Raw genomic sequence first — 17,542 nt, 5'->3', positions numbered from 1 at the left:
TCACAGCCACTGGCCTGAAAGTTGTAGGGAAAATCTTGTGACCTTGGAGAGAAAGAGATCACGAAAAATGTCTGACTCTAACGAGTGTTCTGGGAATGGATCAGGGAAGAGATGGGCTTCTCTTTGCGGGGGTAGAGGTCCGGAGGAATCTTGGAATAATAACAAGGGGTCATCCAGGAACACTGGAGGGGGACGGGGCATTGAGCTGAGTGGATTCCAGCTGGGTGGAACTGGAGTTGTGAAAATTAGGGGAAAGAAGACAGGCAAGATCGTTTGACAGGGGGAACGATGCTAGAGCGCTGGGGGCTGGGGGTCCCACCTGAGGGGCTGCTGTCTCAGGGTATAGGAGGGAGCTTTTAAGACCAGCATGGTGGGCTCCTACGGAATCAGCTTAAGGCCGGGGGTGGGATCGCTCCAGGTCCCCGCCAGCAGGGAGGTGCGGGGCCCGGACGACCAGGGACGAGCCTGGAACGTGCCTGATGGCAGCAGCAGGCTCCTTTAAGAGGCCGCGGCTCCAGCGCAGCATCCCCCGTTCAGGGCGTGTCCGTCCCGGGGGGCCCGGGGCGGGGGCCTTGGAAGGAGCGGGAGTTCAAGCCGCGTGAGGACGGGGCTTGGGGTCGGGGGGTGGGGGGAGAAAGCTGGGGCTGACACCCGTGCACCCGGACACCGCACGAGCATCGCCTGTGACAGCGCCCCTGGTCCGGTCGAGGGCAGCGGGGGGAGGAGGGAAGGAGGAGGAGAAGGAGGAGGAGGCGGGAGCAGCATCCGGAGCCGAGCTGCAGCAGCGCCGCCTTTTGTGCTGCGGCCGCGGAGCCCCCGAGGTGAGAGCCGGGCCGAGTTGTGGAGGGTCGGGGGCAGGGATGGGTCCGGGTCCTGGGGTCCGGGTGCCGAGGGAGGGTCGGGAGGCAGATGTGGCGGGGTGCGGGGAGGGTGGCGCGGGGATGCTGAGACCGTGGGGATGGAGGAACTGGGGACCTGGACCCGACGCCTGTGGGGATGGGAAGGAGGGGAACCGAGCGGAGGGACGCCGCGGCCCAGCTTGGAGGCGAAGGGCCTCCAGAGCTGGAAAGGAGTGTGTGGGGTGGGGGTGGGGGCACGACTGGGGGACGGACGTAAAGGACAGGGGGCAAGGGAACATCCTCCTCTCCTCCCACTCACCCTCAGGAGGGGGGAGCGGGAAGGAGGAGGAAGAGTTTGGGCCCCCTCAGGGCAGGAAAGGAAGGACAAGGCCTCATGTGCCCCTCACTCCCCTCCCCGCTACACACACACACTTAGCAGGCTGCACCTGAGGATTATAGGCAAGAGCACCTGTTCCTGGATGCCCAGGTGATGGTCATCCTCCCCTCCCCCATTCTTAGGTGGCTTTCTCCCTCCTCAGTCTCTCCATCTTCTCTGGCTCCCCTAACCCATTTCTCAAGCCCAGGCCTTTCATGGACCTCCTCCCTTTTCCCTACATACTCCTCAAACTCCTTGGCTTAAAAATATGCAGGAATCCTTTCCACAGAGTTAAAACTCCTATAACCATGGCCTTGGCTAAGGGGAGGGAAGAGAAAGGGTCAGAGGCTCTATAGACAGTGGAAGGAAATAGTGGGGTATCCCTTAGAATTGAGGGAAGAGTCCCACCTTTTAGCTCCTTTACCTGCTCCCTCTTGGGAGGAGAGTGGGTCAGCAGCCCTCAACCAGGAAGGGGTGCACACGAGGTCTTGCCCCAACACAGAATCATCTCAAGCCACAGTCAGTGCCTCCCTCTAAACACAATTTCCCTTCCAACTCACAGAATGGACTCCATGGCTCTGGGAGCTCTGATTTTTCAGCCAGAGGGTCATATCTAGGGAAGGCAAGTAGGAGGGATTCAGGAAGGAAAGGGCCTGAGTATGCCCTGCGTCTTCCCATCCAGGCACTGAAGTTCCTCTGAGCTTTAGGGCCTGCTCCCTCCTATCTCACACTTAAGGGTGGAAAAAACTTCTGCCCTCTCCAGCCTGCCACCCATCTACTCACTCACTGTGGGGACTGAGGCAATGCTGGGAAGACCAATGGTGTGATACACTAACCCCAGCACATGTGAAAACGAACTGCTAAATATCCATCCCCTAATTCAACCCAAGTATGGGCAGGGGAGGCAAGAAGTTTACGTAAGAAAGTGGCTCAGGACTTTCTGGTTGTCCTTACAGCTAAGGATGGCAAAACCCCTCTAAAAACTGACTGCTGTTTCTGGGTCCTTCCCCCTGAGGTGATGTGCTACTCTGGCTTTGCCAGGAAGAGGACCCTAAATTCTAGTACCCACCACCCTGGACTTGCCCAATGGCTTATCACGTGCAGTCCCACCTAGCCCTGCTGGTCTGGGAGAAAGAAGGGATTAGGGAATCAACCCCTTCAGGAGTCCCTGTTGAGGCAGAACAAGGATAGTGTGGAGATGACGCCAGCAGGGGACACGGGGGCTTCACGATGGGCTGGCTACAGACACTAGTCTGTCTCCTTCCTTTGCTCCCAGGAGAACTAGGGGCAGCTGTGCTGGGGAAAGGTGACGAGGCGGCAGGGGCGTGCTATTCCAGAGGAGAAGAAGAATCCTCCAGGATACAGCCCTTTTCCTTTGGTTCCTTCTTTCTTCACTCTCCTTTTTATCCCTGTGTTTATCTAGCTCCCTTTCCACCTATACCATCTCTGCTGCCTCTTGCTTTGCGGAGGGAGACAACGGAAAGAAGGGAAGGGACACACGTTTATAAAAATCTACTACTGCTTGTTAGGCGCTTTCCACATGCTAATGTTTATAGGGAGCTTCCTGTGTGCCAGGTACCAGGCCAGGAACTTTATTTGGATTATCTCAATACTGCTTATAACAATACTGAGAGGTAGAATGATCATCATTTCTATTTTAGGGATGAGGAAACTGAAACTTAAAGAAGTTAAGTAATCTGTTCAAAATCAAAAAATCAGTATGTGGCAAAAGAGTTTAGGATTTGAACCCAGGTGTATCTGACCCAGAGCCTATGTTATTACCCACATAATATCCTGCATTGCCACTGTGTGAATTAGTGACCACTGTCGCCATTTAGAGATGAAGAAACTGAGGTTTGTTAAGAAGTCTCGTACTCCAGGTCGCCCAGCTGCTCAAGAGCAGAGACAGGACCTCAAGCAAGCCTCTCTGCTTCTCAGGCCATCCACCCTCCCTCCCTAGCTCACTGTCCAAGGCTAGGTGACAGGAATGGATATAGGCACTCTGTAATTTTCATTTCTTCTTTTTCAGTTTAAAATAGATTTTTTAATTTCTTAATAAAAATACCCACAATTCCACCTACTTAGAAATGGTTACACATTGGTTTCTATCCTTCCAGATCTTTTTAAATGCACATCCGGCTCAGGAACAATTTGTTAAAATACGCTTAACTTCTTCCAGGTGCACCTGAGGTCCTAAGTAGCAGGGACCCCTGTGACCCATCATACCTTGCTCCTACCCTCGCCTTCCCCTCAAACCTTGACGGGTAGGGCTGCGGGGTGATCCTGGGCCACGATGGCCAGGGGGTGAGGATGGGGTACAGGGAATTAGGCCTTCCCCCTCAGTCCAGAGGAGGTGGGATATAAGGATTTGCAGAGGAAGGACGGGGGCCTCTAGCACACCACTGCCATTGTGACCTGGTTCCCCTGGGACGTGAAATCAAGATTTGTCCTGGGGAAGTAGAAGGTTCTGGTCTCCCTTCTGGTCAGACAGAAGAGATGGCCTCTCCAGAATCCACAGAGAAAGACCTGGTGTCCAGCCAACCAGAAAGACAAAGCCGGGAGCCCCAGCACTGTGCTCATGGCATTCCCCACATCATCTTACTTAACCCTCATCATCCCATAAGATAGGGTTGGGAGTCTCGGAGGGATTACGTTCCTTGAACTAATTCACAGCAATATGAGGTTTTAGTTCTGATCTCTCCAAATCCAAAGCTGGTTCTTTTTTCCTAAACAGTACTGCCCCCTCTCTCCCAGCCCCTTCACTGCCCACCCTACTGGAGGAAGAGGTGGTGGCAGCTAGGGGTCTCAGGGCTGGACCTGTGTGAGGCTGGGGGCCTGGAGTTAGGGGTGAGCTCCAGTTTTGCCCAGGCTCTCAGGGGAAGGCATTCCCCCCTTATGAGGGCACAATAGAAAAGCTGTAGTTCTTTCCATCTGAGAATAACCCTGGGGCCAGGACCACGGATCCTGTAAAAAGCAAAACAAAAACAAGCTGCAGCCAAGTGGCCAGGAGCCTTGGCCAGGAGGGGTTAGAGTCTTTTACTCTCTCAGGATCTCAAAGCCTGGATTGGTGGAACTACCATTCCCAAGTCTTGGGTCTCCTTTCTGTGTGAAGACATCCCCTCCACCCCCAGTCAGGAGAGAAGGGGAATCTTCCTTCCTTTCCTGAGTGCAAAATAGGGTCCAAGACAGTGGCGAGTGCTCAGTGTGAGAGCCCAAGACTTGGACAGATGGCCTGGCCTCTCAACTGAGCCCCCAAGACAGCCAGACAAGCAGCTTGGCATTGAGATTCTGCTGTTAGAACAGGAGGGAGTGAGAAACGATTTAATGGGTTGCTTTGCCACAGGCCTCCAGCATCTCAGGCAGGAGAATCTGGGAGGAGGAATGAAAGGGGTGTGGGGTACTCCCTGCCCGCACTCCACCCCTACAGCCCCCTGGAGGGAACCACCAGCAGAGAACCTGGTAGCTGAAACTGAATTGGGGCTTCCTGGGGTGGCCGAAGAGTGGCTTCCCCTGGAAGATGCATAGTTTAGGGACCACTCTCTCCCCTCACCCAATCTGGAGCCGAGTTCTGCACAGTGACCTTTTGGTAAATATGGTTGACAGAATGACTGACAGAGATATCCACCCCTTCCTGTCACATCCCTGCCCTTCCCCCATGCTCTGCATAATTGATGGCCAGGGAGACATCCCACCCCCAGGGTGACCGAATGTCTGGGGCAGGGGTTCCTAGCCGTGATATCCCCCGCCCCCCGCCCTGCAAAGCCCTGGCGCCAAGGCCCAGGTGGTGAGCAGTGGGACACAGCTGGCAGGTCAGAGATAAAAGACACAGAGAGAGAGTGTGTGTTGGGAGAGAGGAATCTCCAGTTTACTATAATCCCCTGGGGCATCAGCTCCACCCCCCCCCCACCCCCCACCCCAATACACACACGCTCCTTCAGGTCAATCTGGAAGAGCTGTCATTAGCCTGAGAACAAGGAGGGGTGGACTGAGCGTGCCTGGGTTCCCTCCCTTTCCTTCGGTCCCATCTCCTATTTCTTCAGCTACTTCCACTGCCCGAAAAGACAAACAGGTGAAATGGCTTCTCTCCCTCTCCCCAGCTGCTGGCCCTGGATACTGGAGGGGCCCCTGGGGAGGCCAGGGGAACTGGAGGGAGGCTTGGCTGCAAGTGTCTCGGAGCGTGTCACCTTCTCTATGCCTAAGGCTCCAGGTTGCCAAACACCAGGTGAAGGCTGAAAAATTCCTTTAAAAAGCCAGGTGTTGTGCCTACTCAGAGCTCAGCTTCTAAATAGGAAATGAATTGGGGAGGGCACAGATGATCTGTTTTTCAATCCCCTTTCAGCTCCTTTTACTCAGTGTCCTCTGCTTTTCAAAATCAGTTTTTCAGTCCATCCTTCTTAGGAGTGTCTCTCCCTGTGCTTCACGCTGTTCGGTCTGGCTTTCTCTCAACTAGGTAGGCCCTCCTTCTCTGGCCGTGCCTGTCGCCGTTTCGCGTGTCCAGTCTTCCTGTCTCACCATTTCCTGCTTTCTCTGTGGCACCGCACCCCCAAAGTCAACCCAAGTCCCCTCTCTTCACCACCACCGGCTCTCCCTCCAATGCACGCGGGGACGGGGGTCGGCGTGGGGAAGAAGGGACCCCCGGTGGGGTCCAGGGTCCCCGCCTGCCAGCCCGCAACCAGCACGTGGGCCAGCCCGAGTCAGGGGCGGGGCCCGGGCTGGGCCCCACCCCCGCGATCGCCGCTCACGTGACTCCGGGCTAATCTTGTCCCGGTGACTTCACGCGCCGCCTCGGGCCCAGTCGTCATGGTTACGCCGCAGCGCCCAGCGCTTCCCCCAACCCGCTGCGTCCCCTCCCCTTCTCCGCCCGGACCCCCTCCTCCTGCCGCCGGGCCCCCGCCCCCAGCCCCAAGCCACGTGACGGCCGGGAAGGAGGTCGGGAAGCGGGAGGGGGAGCTGGGGCCATAACCCCTTCCTCTCCGCTTCGAACGGCCCTCACTCTGGCTTCTAGCAGCCGGAGTGCCCCAGTCCCGCCAGCCCTCCCTGCAGGCCCACCCGGGCGGAGCGCCGGGAGCCCCGGCCTTCGTTCTCAGTGGTCCGGAAGGGACGCCCGGCGTGGGGGGCGCAGGCGAAAGCCCTCGGGTCCTCCCGCGGACGTTCTCCGGCGAATTGGCACGTTGCTTGGGCTGTCATTTGCCTTACTACGTGCATCTCACCTCTTGAAGCCGCCGTTATCTCGCGGGATATGTTGGGGATTCGGAGGCTGGGATTTCAGCTTTCTGAGCCTCAGTTTTCTCAAGAATATAAAGGGACCAATGATAATACCTCCTTCCCTGGGTGGTTCTGAGGAATGAGGGAGCTAATGCATGCGTAGTGTACGTCTGGTCCTTAGGACGATCCTCTGGGGTGTGTAGGGCAGTGGTTGCACCTTACTGGACACCTTCCTGCTCGCCGGGTGCTGTTCGAAGCCCTGGGATCCCGTGCGACATCGTCACTCTCAGGAGTGCAGGCTCTCGGAGGAGCCGGACGCCCGCTCGACCGCACTGTGTCTCCAGGATAATGGGAGCCATGATGGAGGAAGCACAGGGGGCTGTGCCAGCCCAGAAGGAACAGTAACTCAGAGCAGCAGGGACAGGGAAGAAGACTTCCAGGATGAAGTGAGACTTGGAAGACAACAGATGGGGCTTGAGAAGCGCCTTCCAGGCTGAGCACGGAGCTTGAGCCTCTTCCTAGCTAACAGCACCTTGGGCAGGTTATTTAAGACCTCTGCTACCTCTGTCAAATGGGCGTAAGGATGCCTAACTTAGAGTTGTTAGGATTAAATAAGCTAATGCACCTATAACAGAGGCTAACATGCATGGTAAGCTTTCCATAAGTGTTAGCCATTCTCATTAGGTGCCCTGGCCCAAACTCCTGATGTAGCTTGGTGACAAGCTCTGTCCATTATGGCCTGGGTACCAACAGCAGTGGGAGACGAGGCTGGGGAGGGGCCAAGAGCATGGAGGTGAGGCTGCAGGACCAAGTGGGGGCTACTAGAGGGTTTGAAGAAGAGGGGTGCTGGCCAATTTGTGCTTTAGAAAGATCCTTCTAAAGGCTAGGTGGAGAATGGGGTGGGGGGAGCCTTAGAAGAACTTGGAGACCATTTAAGGGGCAGTTGTCCTGGGCCAGGTGACACAGCTAATGAGGCCTGAATTAAGGCAGTAACATGGAACTAGAGAAGAGAGACTAGAAAGGCACTGGGTCAGGGCTTTTCGAATGTGCCAGGCATAATAAGAATCAACTGGGGTGCTTGTTAAACACTCATCCAGGCAAACCCCACACCCACCCACTGAAAAGGTCTTTGAGAGGCCTGGAAATCAAGAGTTACAAGAGCTGAGACCATCAGAGGTGCATCCCCACCCAGTGAGCCCTTTTTATTGTAGATTCCTGCCACCCCTCTCCAGTCGTGATTCAGAGGCTCCGATGCAGGTGGTTAAGGAGGGACCCTACTATGCTGAATAGTTAGAGAGGACTGCTGGCCTCAAGAATCCCTACACCTCAGGATGATCTGGTAACTGACTAGATGTGGAGAGAAATGGGAGACCAGATGACTTCTGGTGTCAGGCTTCGGACAAGATTGGTATAGGTTGAAGAATTCGCTGTGCCTGAGTGATAGCTAGTTTATCCCTTTGTACAGTTGGAGAAATGGAGGCTCAACTACAGCTTGCCTGAGATCACGCAGCCAGTAAGCAACAGAGGCAAAGCTAGGATTCGGATTTTTTAATGGTTGCTTTATAGATAGCACCCAGCTATGAACTAGGACAAATCTCTATTGTTTGGAAAGCTGGATCTTGGTTTGGGGAGTGAGGGGAGAGGGCAATGGAGAAAGAGGAAAGGAGACTGAACTGAACCGTGGGGGAGCAGTGGGACTGATGGGAGGGCTAAGGGGGATGAAGCAGTAGGCTACAGCTTGTCCTGACACAGTTTCTGCATCCTCCTTGGACGGTTCTACCTTTTTCCCTCGTCTGTGCTGGGCAGATAATGGAGCTGATTGGTTACAGCCGTCACTTACCTCGGAGAGGCCCAGGTGTGTACGTGTGAGCACCCGAGAGGGAGACCCAGATGTGAGCCCTGAATGTGCCTTAGGATAAGACTCTCAGCAGGATCATGTATCAAGTACATGAGTGTGAGGCCCGGGAATGTCATGTGAGAGTGCCTGAGCGGCACTGAGTCCTAGCAGTGTCACCTGTGTGTGCTTCAATGCGAGGGAGGCTTAGGAGTGTCACTGTTGTGTGCCTAAGGTTGAGACTCAGAATGTGTATATCCCAAGGACCCTTATATGACACGTGTGTGCACGTGAGCCTCAAGTGAAAGAAATAATGTGCTCCAGAGGTGAATTACAGTAATCTTACAGGGAGAAGGGAACTAGTCTATTACCGTACTTGAGTTTGGGACGTACCTTACCAGTATGTACCTGAGCAGGGCTGTTACCTGTATCTACGTGAGAATGGTACTTAGGTATGTTGCCTGTATACCTAAGGAAGACTTGTGTCACTAATAGATGCTTGAGAGGAAGCTTATGTTTCCCAAGATGGATCCCAGGGGGAGCTTGGAGGGGGATAGGTACCTGAGGGTGAGGTTCAAGTGTTACTTCCAGGAGGCTCTTGTGAGCCCAGCTCCCCACCCCATGCCCCTGCTTCTAGGGCGAGCCTCCTGAGCTGGGGCACCTGCGGCTTTGACGGCCCCTCCTCCTTTTTCCCACAGGGCCCACCGCTCACCACTACACCGGGGCCCAGAGGCCATGGCCTGCCTCCATGAGACCCGCACACCCTCCCCTTCCTTTGGGGGTTTCGTGTCCACCCTAAGCGAGGCGTCCATGCGCAAGCTGGACCCAGACACTTCCGACTGCACCCCCGAGAAGGACCTGACGCCTACCCAGTGTGTACTCCGAGATGTAGTGCCGCTCGGGGGGCAGGGCGGGGGCGGGCCCAGCCCCTCCCCAGGTGGAGAGCCGCCCCCTGAGCCTTTTGCCAACAGTGTCCTGCAGCTGCACGAGCAGGATGCTGGGGGCCCAGGGGGAGCCACTGGGTCCCCTGAGAGTCGGGCGTCCAGAGTTCGAGCAGATGAGGTGCGGCTACAGTGCCAGAGCGGCAGCGGCTTCCTGGAAGGCCTCTTCGGCTGCCTGCGCCCTGTCTGGACCATGATTGGGAAGGCCTACTCCACGGAGCACAAGCAGCAGCAGGAAGGTAGGCTGTGTCCTCGAGGAGACCCTCTCCCCAGCTCCCTGAGCCTGAGATCCGTTTGGACAGCCCCACCTAAGTCGCCTGATGATCCTTTTCTCTCCCCAGAGCCCAGCCCCTTATTTGTCCATCAGCCACTGACTCCCCAGTTTTTCTTTTCTTTTTTTTTTTTAATTAATTTATTTATTATGGGCTGCGTTGGGTCTTCATTGCTGTGCGCGGGCTTTCTCTAGTTGCGGCGAACGGGCTTCTTATTGCGGTGGCTTCTCTTGTTGCGGAGCACGGGCTCTAGGCGCGCGGGCTTCAGTAGCTGTGGCGCACGGGGTTAGTTACTTCGTGGCATGTGGGATCTTCCCGGACCAGGGCTCGAACCATGTCCCCTGCACTGGCAGGCAGATTCTTAACCACTGCGACACCAGGGAAGTCCCCCCAGTTTCTTTTTAGACCACCCCTTCATTTCCTTCCCGTCCCCTCATCTTCTCAGCCCATTTTAGCTACTTTTCTGCCTCACCCTCCTTGAGTCATTTCAGCCAACCCAATGCTTTTCCCTGAGCCTGACCACCCCAAGGCCCCAGGTGTGGCTCTCTGAGCCTGTGGCACTGTGCCTCCTGTCCACAGACCTTTGGGAGGTCCCCTTTGAGGAAATCCTGGACCTGCAGTGGGTGGGCTCAGGGGCCCAGGGCGCCGTCTTCCTGGGGCGCTTCCATGGGGAGGAGGTGGCTGTGAAGAAGGTACGGGACCTGAAGGAGACTGACATCAAGCACCTGCGAAAGCTGAAGCACCCTAACATCATCACCTTCAAGTAAGGTCTGGGGCAGGGGCCGGGGTACTCTTTTGAGGGCAGGGATCTACCGCACCCTTCCTGAAGCGGGTGCCAGAATGGCGTGGGTGGGAATGGGGGTGCCAGGTGTGAATCAAGTGGATGCTGGGCTGGCTGAGGCCTTCATGCCACTGTGTTTGGCTCCCAGGGGCGTGTGTACCCAGGCTCCCTGCTACTGCATCCTTATGGAGTTCTGCGCCCAGGGCCAGCTGTATGAGGTGCTGCGGGCTGGCCGCCCTGTCACCCCCTCCTTGCTGGTTGACTGGTCCATGGGCATTGCCGGTGGCATGAACTACCTGCACCTGCACAAGATTATCCACCGAGACCTCAAGTCCCCCAAGTGAGTAAGCAAGCAAGCAGGGAGAAGCTACTGTGCACGGTCTCCTGTAGGTGTCCCCACACAGGTCAGTGTGACCATCTCCCTGCTTTCAGACCCTGTCCTAAAGTCCATGTGGCCATCTCAGAAACCCCTCCCAAGTGACAGTCCTATCTCAAGAGGGCTGTGGTAAGCCCCCCGTTTCTGGGTGTCCCAAATGACTTAAAACAGAAAGGTAGAGTTGCTTCAGCTAGATGAGGTGCGTGGAGGGGCCCGGACCCCAGCTGACTACGCTCTTTACCAGCATGCTAATCACGTACGACGATGTGGTGAAGATCTCCGATTTTGGCACTTCCAAGGAGCTGAGTGACAAGAGCACCAAGATGTCCTTTGCAGGAACAGTAGCCTGGATGGCCCCTGAAGTGATCCGCAACGAGCCTGTGTCTGAGAAGGTCGACATCTGGTGAGGGCCAGGCTGAGGACTGAGAATAGCAGGCGGCCAGCATGAGAGCTGGCGGGGTGGGGGGTTCTTCCAGGGCCTGAGTACAAGTGAGAAGTGAGACGAGCCTGCAGTAACCTGCAGGGCCTCTGGAGGAAGAACCCCCAAGTGACGTCCCTCTTATCCCTAGGTCCTTTGGTGTGGTGCTGTGGGAACTGCTGACTGGTGAGATCCCCTACAAAGACGTAGATTCCTCAGCCATCATCTGGGGTGTGGGAAGCAACAGTCTCCATCTGCCTGTGCCCTCCAGCTGCCCAGACGGCTTCAAAATCCTGCTTCGCCAGTGCTGGTAAGGACCACCTGGCCAAGCTGGGAAGCAAGGGAGTGTGGCTGACGGTTAGCCAGCACCCAGGACCCAGGCACCCAGGCCCAGGATCCTGAACAGGGAAAGGGGGACAGAGCTCCCAAATATGGCTCTCCAAGAAAGACCCCAGGATTCAGAGTGTGTATCAAGGGAACTAGGATAAAGAACTGAGAGAAATTGGGCTGACCAATAGTCTGCAGGGGTGCACAAACTGTGTGTGACCTTGGGCAAGCAGTGTTCCCTCTGAACCTGTTTCCTTATCTGCAAAATGGGGACAACAGTGTCTGATATAGAGGGTGGCTATGAAGCGCCTGTGAAGGACCAGCACAGCCACTGAGCATGGTTGGTTGAGCCTCAAGTAGACTGTCTTACAACGCGGGAGGCCCTGGACCCTTGTAGGGAACGTAGACCATGGAGGAAGGTGGGAGATTTCTAATCTTTGGTTAAGCATTTCCCCAAATGTGTTTCTTTTAATGGAGTTACTCAAAAAGGTTTGTTTTGGCAAACAAGTTGGAAAACAGGATTAAATAGGTTTCCTTACTGCAGGACTTTGATATGCTAACAGATGACTGTAACATTTCCTAGATAGTTGACCAGGGAATTCTTTTGTCACAGAATACATTCTAGAGTTGGATTCTCCAGGACATGCTTTGGGAAAGGATGCTCTAGTTCCTTTCTGGACCTCCCTGAAATTCCTTTCTCTCCCACAACTCCATTCCCTCCAGGAACAGCAAACCACGAAATCGTCCATCATTCCGACAGATCCTGCTGCATCTGGACATCGCCTCAGCCGACGTACTCTCCACACCCCAGGAGACTTACTTTAAGTCCCAGGTGTGCTGTGGGGAGGAAAACGAATACCTTAGCTCCCTTTCTTTGCAGGGATAATGGTGTCCTTTGAGTGGAGGCTGGGAAGAAGGGTGGCTGGGGATGGATAGATTAGCTCTTGAAGGACTGAGACCTGGTCTTGGTTGATCCTGTGCCCCACTCCCGTCTGCTCCCACACACACAGTTTGCAGCAGTGCAGGCACCTGCGAAGGCTTTCTACAGGTCTCCTCACCCCTAATTTTCTCTCCCCCCCCAGGCAGAGTGGCGTGAAGAGGTAAAGCTGCATTTTGAAAAAATTAAGTCAGAAGGGACCTGTCTGCACCGCCTAGAAGAAGAGCTGGTGATGCGGAGGAGGGAGGAGCTCAGGTGTGTGTTTTGGGAAGGTGATTTCACCAATAGCAGGGCCTGCAGACCAGTTCCCAGAGACTGGGATAAATTATCGCACCAGGTGAAGCCAGCTCACCTCGGGGACCCTTCTGCCCATTTCAGACACGCCTTGGACATCAGGGAACACTATGAGCGGAAGCTGGAGAGAGCCAACAACCTGTACATGGAACTTAATGCCCTCATGTTGCAGCTGGAGCTGAAGGAAAGGGAGCTACTCAGGTAATCACACACACCCTCATACACCAAATCCCGTCTTCCTGGAGCTGTGCCTGACTTGGAGATCCTACTGAGCCTCGGCCCCCATCCCTGGTCCCATGCCCAGCTAAAGTGTTTTGTCTTTAGGAGGGAGCAAGCTTTAGAGCGGAGGTGCCCAGGTCTGCTGAAGTCATACCCTTCCCGAGGCCTCCTGCACGGGAACACAATGGAGAAGCTCATCAAGAAGAGGAATGTCCCACAGAAGCTATCACCCCACAGCAAAAGGTAGCACCAGAGTTTACAAGTGCCATCGCTTGTGAATGGCAAGGGGGATGCTGGAGAGGCAGGAGTAGGGCTTAAGGATGCCAGGAAGACGGATACTGAGATGGGAGAGAGGTGCCTTGTACTGCCTGAGGTTAGGGAGTGCTTTCATGTGATAAATTTGTTAATCTCCAACTTGCACTTTCCCTCTCCCACCAGGCCAGATATCCTCAAGACTGAGTCTTTGCTACCCAAGCTAGATGCAGCCCTGAGTGGGGTGGGGCTTCCTGGGTGTGCTAAGGGCCCCCCCTCACCAGGAAGGAGTCGCCGTGGCAAGACCCGTCACCGCAAGGCCAGCGCCAAGGGCAGCTGTGGGGACCTGCCCGGGCTTCGAGCAGTTGTGCCACCCCATGAACCTGGGGGACCAGGAAGCCCAGTAGGGCCAGGAGGGGGACCCTCAGCCTGGGAAGCCTGCCCTCCAGCCCTCCGTGGGCTCCACCATGACCTCCTGCTCCGAAAGATGTCTTCATCGTCCCCAGACCTGCTGTCAGCAGCATTGGGAGCCCGGGTCCGGGGGGCTACAGGGGGAGCTGGGGACCCTGGCTCACCACCTCCAGCCCGGGGCGACACCCCGCCAAGTGAGGGCTCAGCACCTGGCTCCACCAGCCCGGATTCACCAGGGGGAGCCAAAGGGGAGCCACCTCCACCAGTAGGGCCTGGTGACGGTGTAGGGCTGCTGGGAACTGGAAGGGAAGGGACGGCGGGACGGGGAGGAAGCCGGGCTGGGTCCCAGCACTTGACCCCAGCTGCACTGCTGTACAGGGCTGCTGTCACCCGAAGTCAGGTAAAGTATGGAATGGTTCCTGAGCTCTTCCTCTTTCCTTCTTCTCCGTGGGGTGCGGTGCAAGTCCTTAATTTACCTCCCATGTTAGGTTCTTGATCTTAAGCCATTCCCGACTTAACCCTTTATAACCATGTTTCCTTATCCTGGGTCCTTGATGACCTCTTCCCCCTTTGACCACAGTCCGCTCATCTCTCCTGCAGAAACGTGGCATCTCATCAGAGGAAGAGGAAGGAGAGGTGGACAGTGAAGTAGAGCTGACCTCAAGCCAGAGGTGAGTGATGGAATCAGGAGGTAATGGCACTCTTTGCTTTCTGAACTGCAAGGTGTAGTCAAGCTATAATCCTGGTCTGCCCAACATACAGGTGGTCTCAGGGCCTGAAAATGCGCCAGTCGCTATCTACCTTCAGCTCAGAGAATCCATCAGATGGGGAGGAAGGCACAGCTAGTGAGCCTTCCCCCAGTGGCACACCTGAAGTTGGCAGTACGAACACTGACGAGCGGCCAGATGAGCGGTCTGATGACGTGTGCTCCCAGGGCTCAGAAATCCCACTGGACCCACCTTCCTCAGAGGTGGTTACTGGCCGGGAACCCAGCTCCTTGCCCATCCCACACCACAGCCTACTCAGAGGGGAGCAGGTGAGTCACAACCAACCAGGTATTGGACAGGGAGCAGATGTCCAGTCATTTGAGATCTGCTAGGGAGACAGATGCAGAGGCCAGAAAAATAGGTACTTAGCCCCTGTGTCACTCTGTATCTGAAGCTGTTTCCTCCCGTACTAAAGAGCAAATATCCATATGGTAGAATTTGGGAGGTCTAGAGTACCTAGCGAGGTTGCGTGCACGGTACCTATACATTGCAGCCAGGGAGGAATCCTGAAACTAGGAGTCTGGTGCCTTGGAGAATGGCCTGAGCAACTGAAACCTGGAGACAGTAAAACCACTAAACCTGCTACTACAAAGACCGCAGTGAAGGATCCTGAAGGAATCTATTTGCCAAGAGATGCTGAGCCGCACATTACTGCCTTTCTGCTCTTCTTCGCAGGGCCCTCCCAACTCTGAGGACTCAGACTGTGACAGCGCTGAACTGGAAAACGCCAACAGTGGTGAAGCCTTGCGGCCCCCAGCCTCCCTCCCTCCATGAAAGCCACTCTTATCCTTGTACATAGAGAAATATTTATATAAGTAATATATATGCGCCACATAATCAACAAAGACAGGGCTATCCCAGCCTAAGTCTGGCTCAAGGGAGACTGACCCCTGACCAAGTCACCTGATAAACTCTAGGGACACTGGCAGCTGTGGAAATGAAAGACAAGTACTGCCCTAGAGATATGGGTAAGGGCAAACTGGCCCCTTCCTGCTTCACTCCAATACATTCAGCAAGTGGTGAGGCAACAGAAAAGCCAAACTTGCCTAGTTTCCTCTCTATTCTGCCTAAACCCTGAGGAGCAGGAAAGGGAGCCATTTAGACTGCACTTTTTTGTTTTCTGTTTACTCTGTTTACACATTTTGCACTTGGGAGGAGGGAGGCTAAGGCTGGGTCCTCCCCTCTGAGGTTTCTCAGGTGGCAGTGTAATTTCTTTGTCCCTCCATCTCTCTGCCCAAGTGCTGGCTTAGGGACTAGGGGGAGGCCAGGAGATTGTGAAAGCATGTGATGGCTCAGGCTGAAGAACTGGGGTGTTGTTTTAAGTCCCTGCTTTTATCTTGGTGCCTGATTGGGGTGGGGACTGTCATATTGTAACCCCTGTGAAAAAACCTTGAAATATAACCACTCCATGCAGGCAAGCTGTTGAGGGTTTTCTTGGTGACTGAATGGGGTAGCCTGCATGGTTAAGTAGGAGCCTTGGGCTCCAGACGTTATCTGAGGACTCTGAGTGACTTCCTCCTTTTATGCTTTTCTAACAAACTGAACATCACTTACAGCCCCAACCTTGTAAAATCGACATAAATGGGAACAGGTCTGTCTTTATAAAGGATTCTAGTAGGACCCATACAATACCCATTCTTTTTAAAAACAGAAGACTGCAGTTTTAAGTCTGGACAAGAGTATAGGCATTCCCAGCAACCTGAATCCCAGTGAGACACACATTCAGCTGCTTCCATGTGTATGCATGTGCATCCTTCCCCACCCACCCAGTGGAAGTGCTTGCTTACACTTTGCAGACAAGCCTTAGGAAAATATAATCCCCCATCTTTTGGACCAAGGGCACAGCCAGCCAGCTTGCTATAGCTATTAAGGTCACTCTGCAATGCAGGCTCAAGGGCTACAGAAAAAGATGGGAGTGGTAAAACAGAAGAAAACATCTTCACTGGAATAAAGGCTTACATTCAAAACCCAAGCAGGGTCCTTGTCCTTTGACGGATAAAAGGTGCAAAAATAACAGCAAGACACCAGGAACAAAACCCACATGAAATCACTGTGGCATCCAGTTTCTATTCACAAAGAAAAAGCTCCAGTCCATCTTTTAATTTTTTTGAAAAATTCCTGACATTACAGAACTAAACTGAAATGTATTAATATTCCACTCTTACATTTCCATGACAAACAAAAAAATTTCATGAGCCAAAAAAAAAAACCAAAAAAACAAAACACAAAAAAAAAAACAGGGAGAAGCTTATAAAACTAAATATGGATCTCAGCATTAACAGCTGAACAAAGAAAGGAATTAAAACGCTTTAATTAAAAAATCACGAGTGGATGATAAAGTGTGTAGAAACTGAAAATTTACAAACTATTTAAAACCTGGAATCGCTGACTGTTCAGAAACTACACAGATGGATCATGGGTGGTGGTGAACAGCAGAAAGGGATTATGGATGAATCTGCATTGTTCTAGCTGCTCCCCATGCCACCCGTCTCCGAGGAAAGCCTGTAACACACACACAAAAAAAACTCGAAGTTAGTTTTCTGAGTGCCCAGCAGTACCTCACCTCCAAAAATTTTAGCCTGGTTGATGAGATGTGAAGGAGTACATAATCTGCTTCAGTATCAAGGGAGACATTTTAAAGACTTTCTGGATTAATCAGTACCATGGTCCTATAACCCCTGCAATCCAAGCTTCCTGAGGCAAATTACCTCACAACCAAGGGAAATTGAGGACCTTGGTTATTAATTGTGGGTATCCCTCAAACTACGCTCTATGGGGGAGATGTTAAGCACTCTCTGAAAATACCACACACACACACACACACACACACACACACACACACACTAAAGCCTTAGAGGGTCACAATATACACAAACTGTTTCTTTACTGCCCAGCTTTATTTTAGCTTCTCCCAAGCTACTGATAGAACAGTCCCAGGTTTCTCCATCAATGTGAAGACTATTACTATTAAGAGATGCTTGAGTTTTAAACACTAAGGCATGTTAAAGAGGGAGCAGCAAGTGTTAAGTATGGGTCAAGAATTATACCCAACCTATAGTTTTTAGACCTAGTTTTCAAGACTTTAAGTGGAAGTCAAAACAATGTTTTCAGCACCTCCCTAGCTCACTCTAGAAGCTCCCCAATTTGTGGTCCTGTTAAGCCAAATTCTCCATCCAAATATACCTGGCTACAATGCCTGTTTCAAATAGACTATTTGAGGTCCTGGAATCCAATTTTGGGCTTTGAAGGAAAGGTCTTTAGATGTTCGGCGATCAGTCTGCTTCACTGATATT

The 17,542-nt window shown here is 53.6% G+C and overlaps 2 protein-coding genes across 16 annotated transcripts in view; one reads left to right on the top strand and one right to left on the bottom strand.

The window, feature by feature from the left end:
- The first annotated feature begins 725 nt into the window (after positions 1–725).
- MAP3K12 (mitogen-activated protein kinase kinase kinase 12) lies at positions 726–16,458 on the top strand. Of its 3 annotated transcripts, XM_036867548.1 has the most exons (15): positions 728–821; positions 8,953–9,126; positions 9,226–9,434; positions 10,047–10,230; positions 10,397–10,588; positions 10,869–11,027; positions 11,194–11,352; positions 12,093–12,201; positions 12,452–12,561; positions 12,685–12,801; positions 12,925–13,062; positions 13,258–13,882; positions 14,083–14,153; positions 14,245–14,518; positions 14,925–16,458. In XM_036867548.1, exons 2-15 carry the CDS (start codon positions 8,990–8,992, stop codon positions 15,021–15,023), a joined length of 2,583 nt encoding a protein of 860 aa, XP_036723443.1. In that variant the 5' UTR covers positions 728–821; positions 8,953–8,989; the 3' UTR covers positions 15,024–16,458. The 3 variants fall into 3 exon arrangements, with proteins under 3 accessions (XP_036723442.1, XP_036723443.1, XP_036723441.1); XM_036867547.1 differs by having other exon boundaries at positions 726–821; positions 8,978–9,434; XM_036867546.1 differs by having other exon boundaries at positions 8,953–9,434.
- PCBP2 (poly(rC) binding protein 2) overlaps positions 16,297–17,542 on the bottom strand; it is a 22,349-nt gene continuing 21,103 nt past the window's right edge. For 10 of the 13 annotated variants that reach the window (XM_036867572.1, XM_036867577.1, XM_036867575.1 and 7 more), the window contains one exon: positions 16,335–16,751. In XM_036867572.1, coding sequence (XP_036723467.1) covers positions 16,715–16,751 — 37 coding nt within the window. In that variant the 3' untranslated portion in view covers positions 16,335–16,714. Of the gene's footprint in view, positions 16,752–17,542 lie in introns of all 13 variants that reach the window. The other 3 variants (XM_036867568.1, XM_036867571.1, XM_036867579.1) reach the window with 2 other exon arrangements.

Source organism: Balaenoptera musculus, chromosome 10, assembly GCF_009873245.2.
Source record: "Balaenoptera musculus isolate JJ_BM4_2016_0621 chromosome 10, mBalMus1.pri.v3, whole genome shotgun sequence".
Taxonomy (NCBI): domain Eukaryota; kingdom Metazoa; phylum Chordata; class Mammalia; order Artiodactyla; family Balaenopteridae; genus Balaenoptera; species Balaenoptera musculus.
The sequence above is the reverse complement of the archived record's forward strand: the minus strand, read 5'-3'. Positions and strand labels throughout refer to the sequence as shown.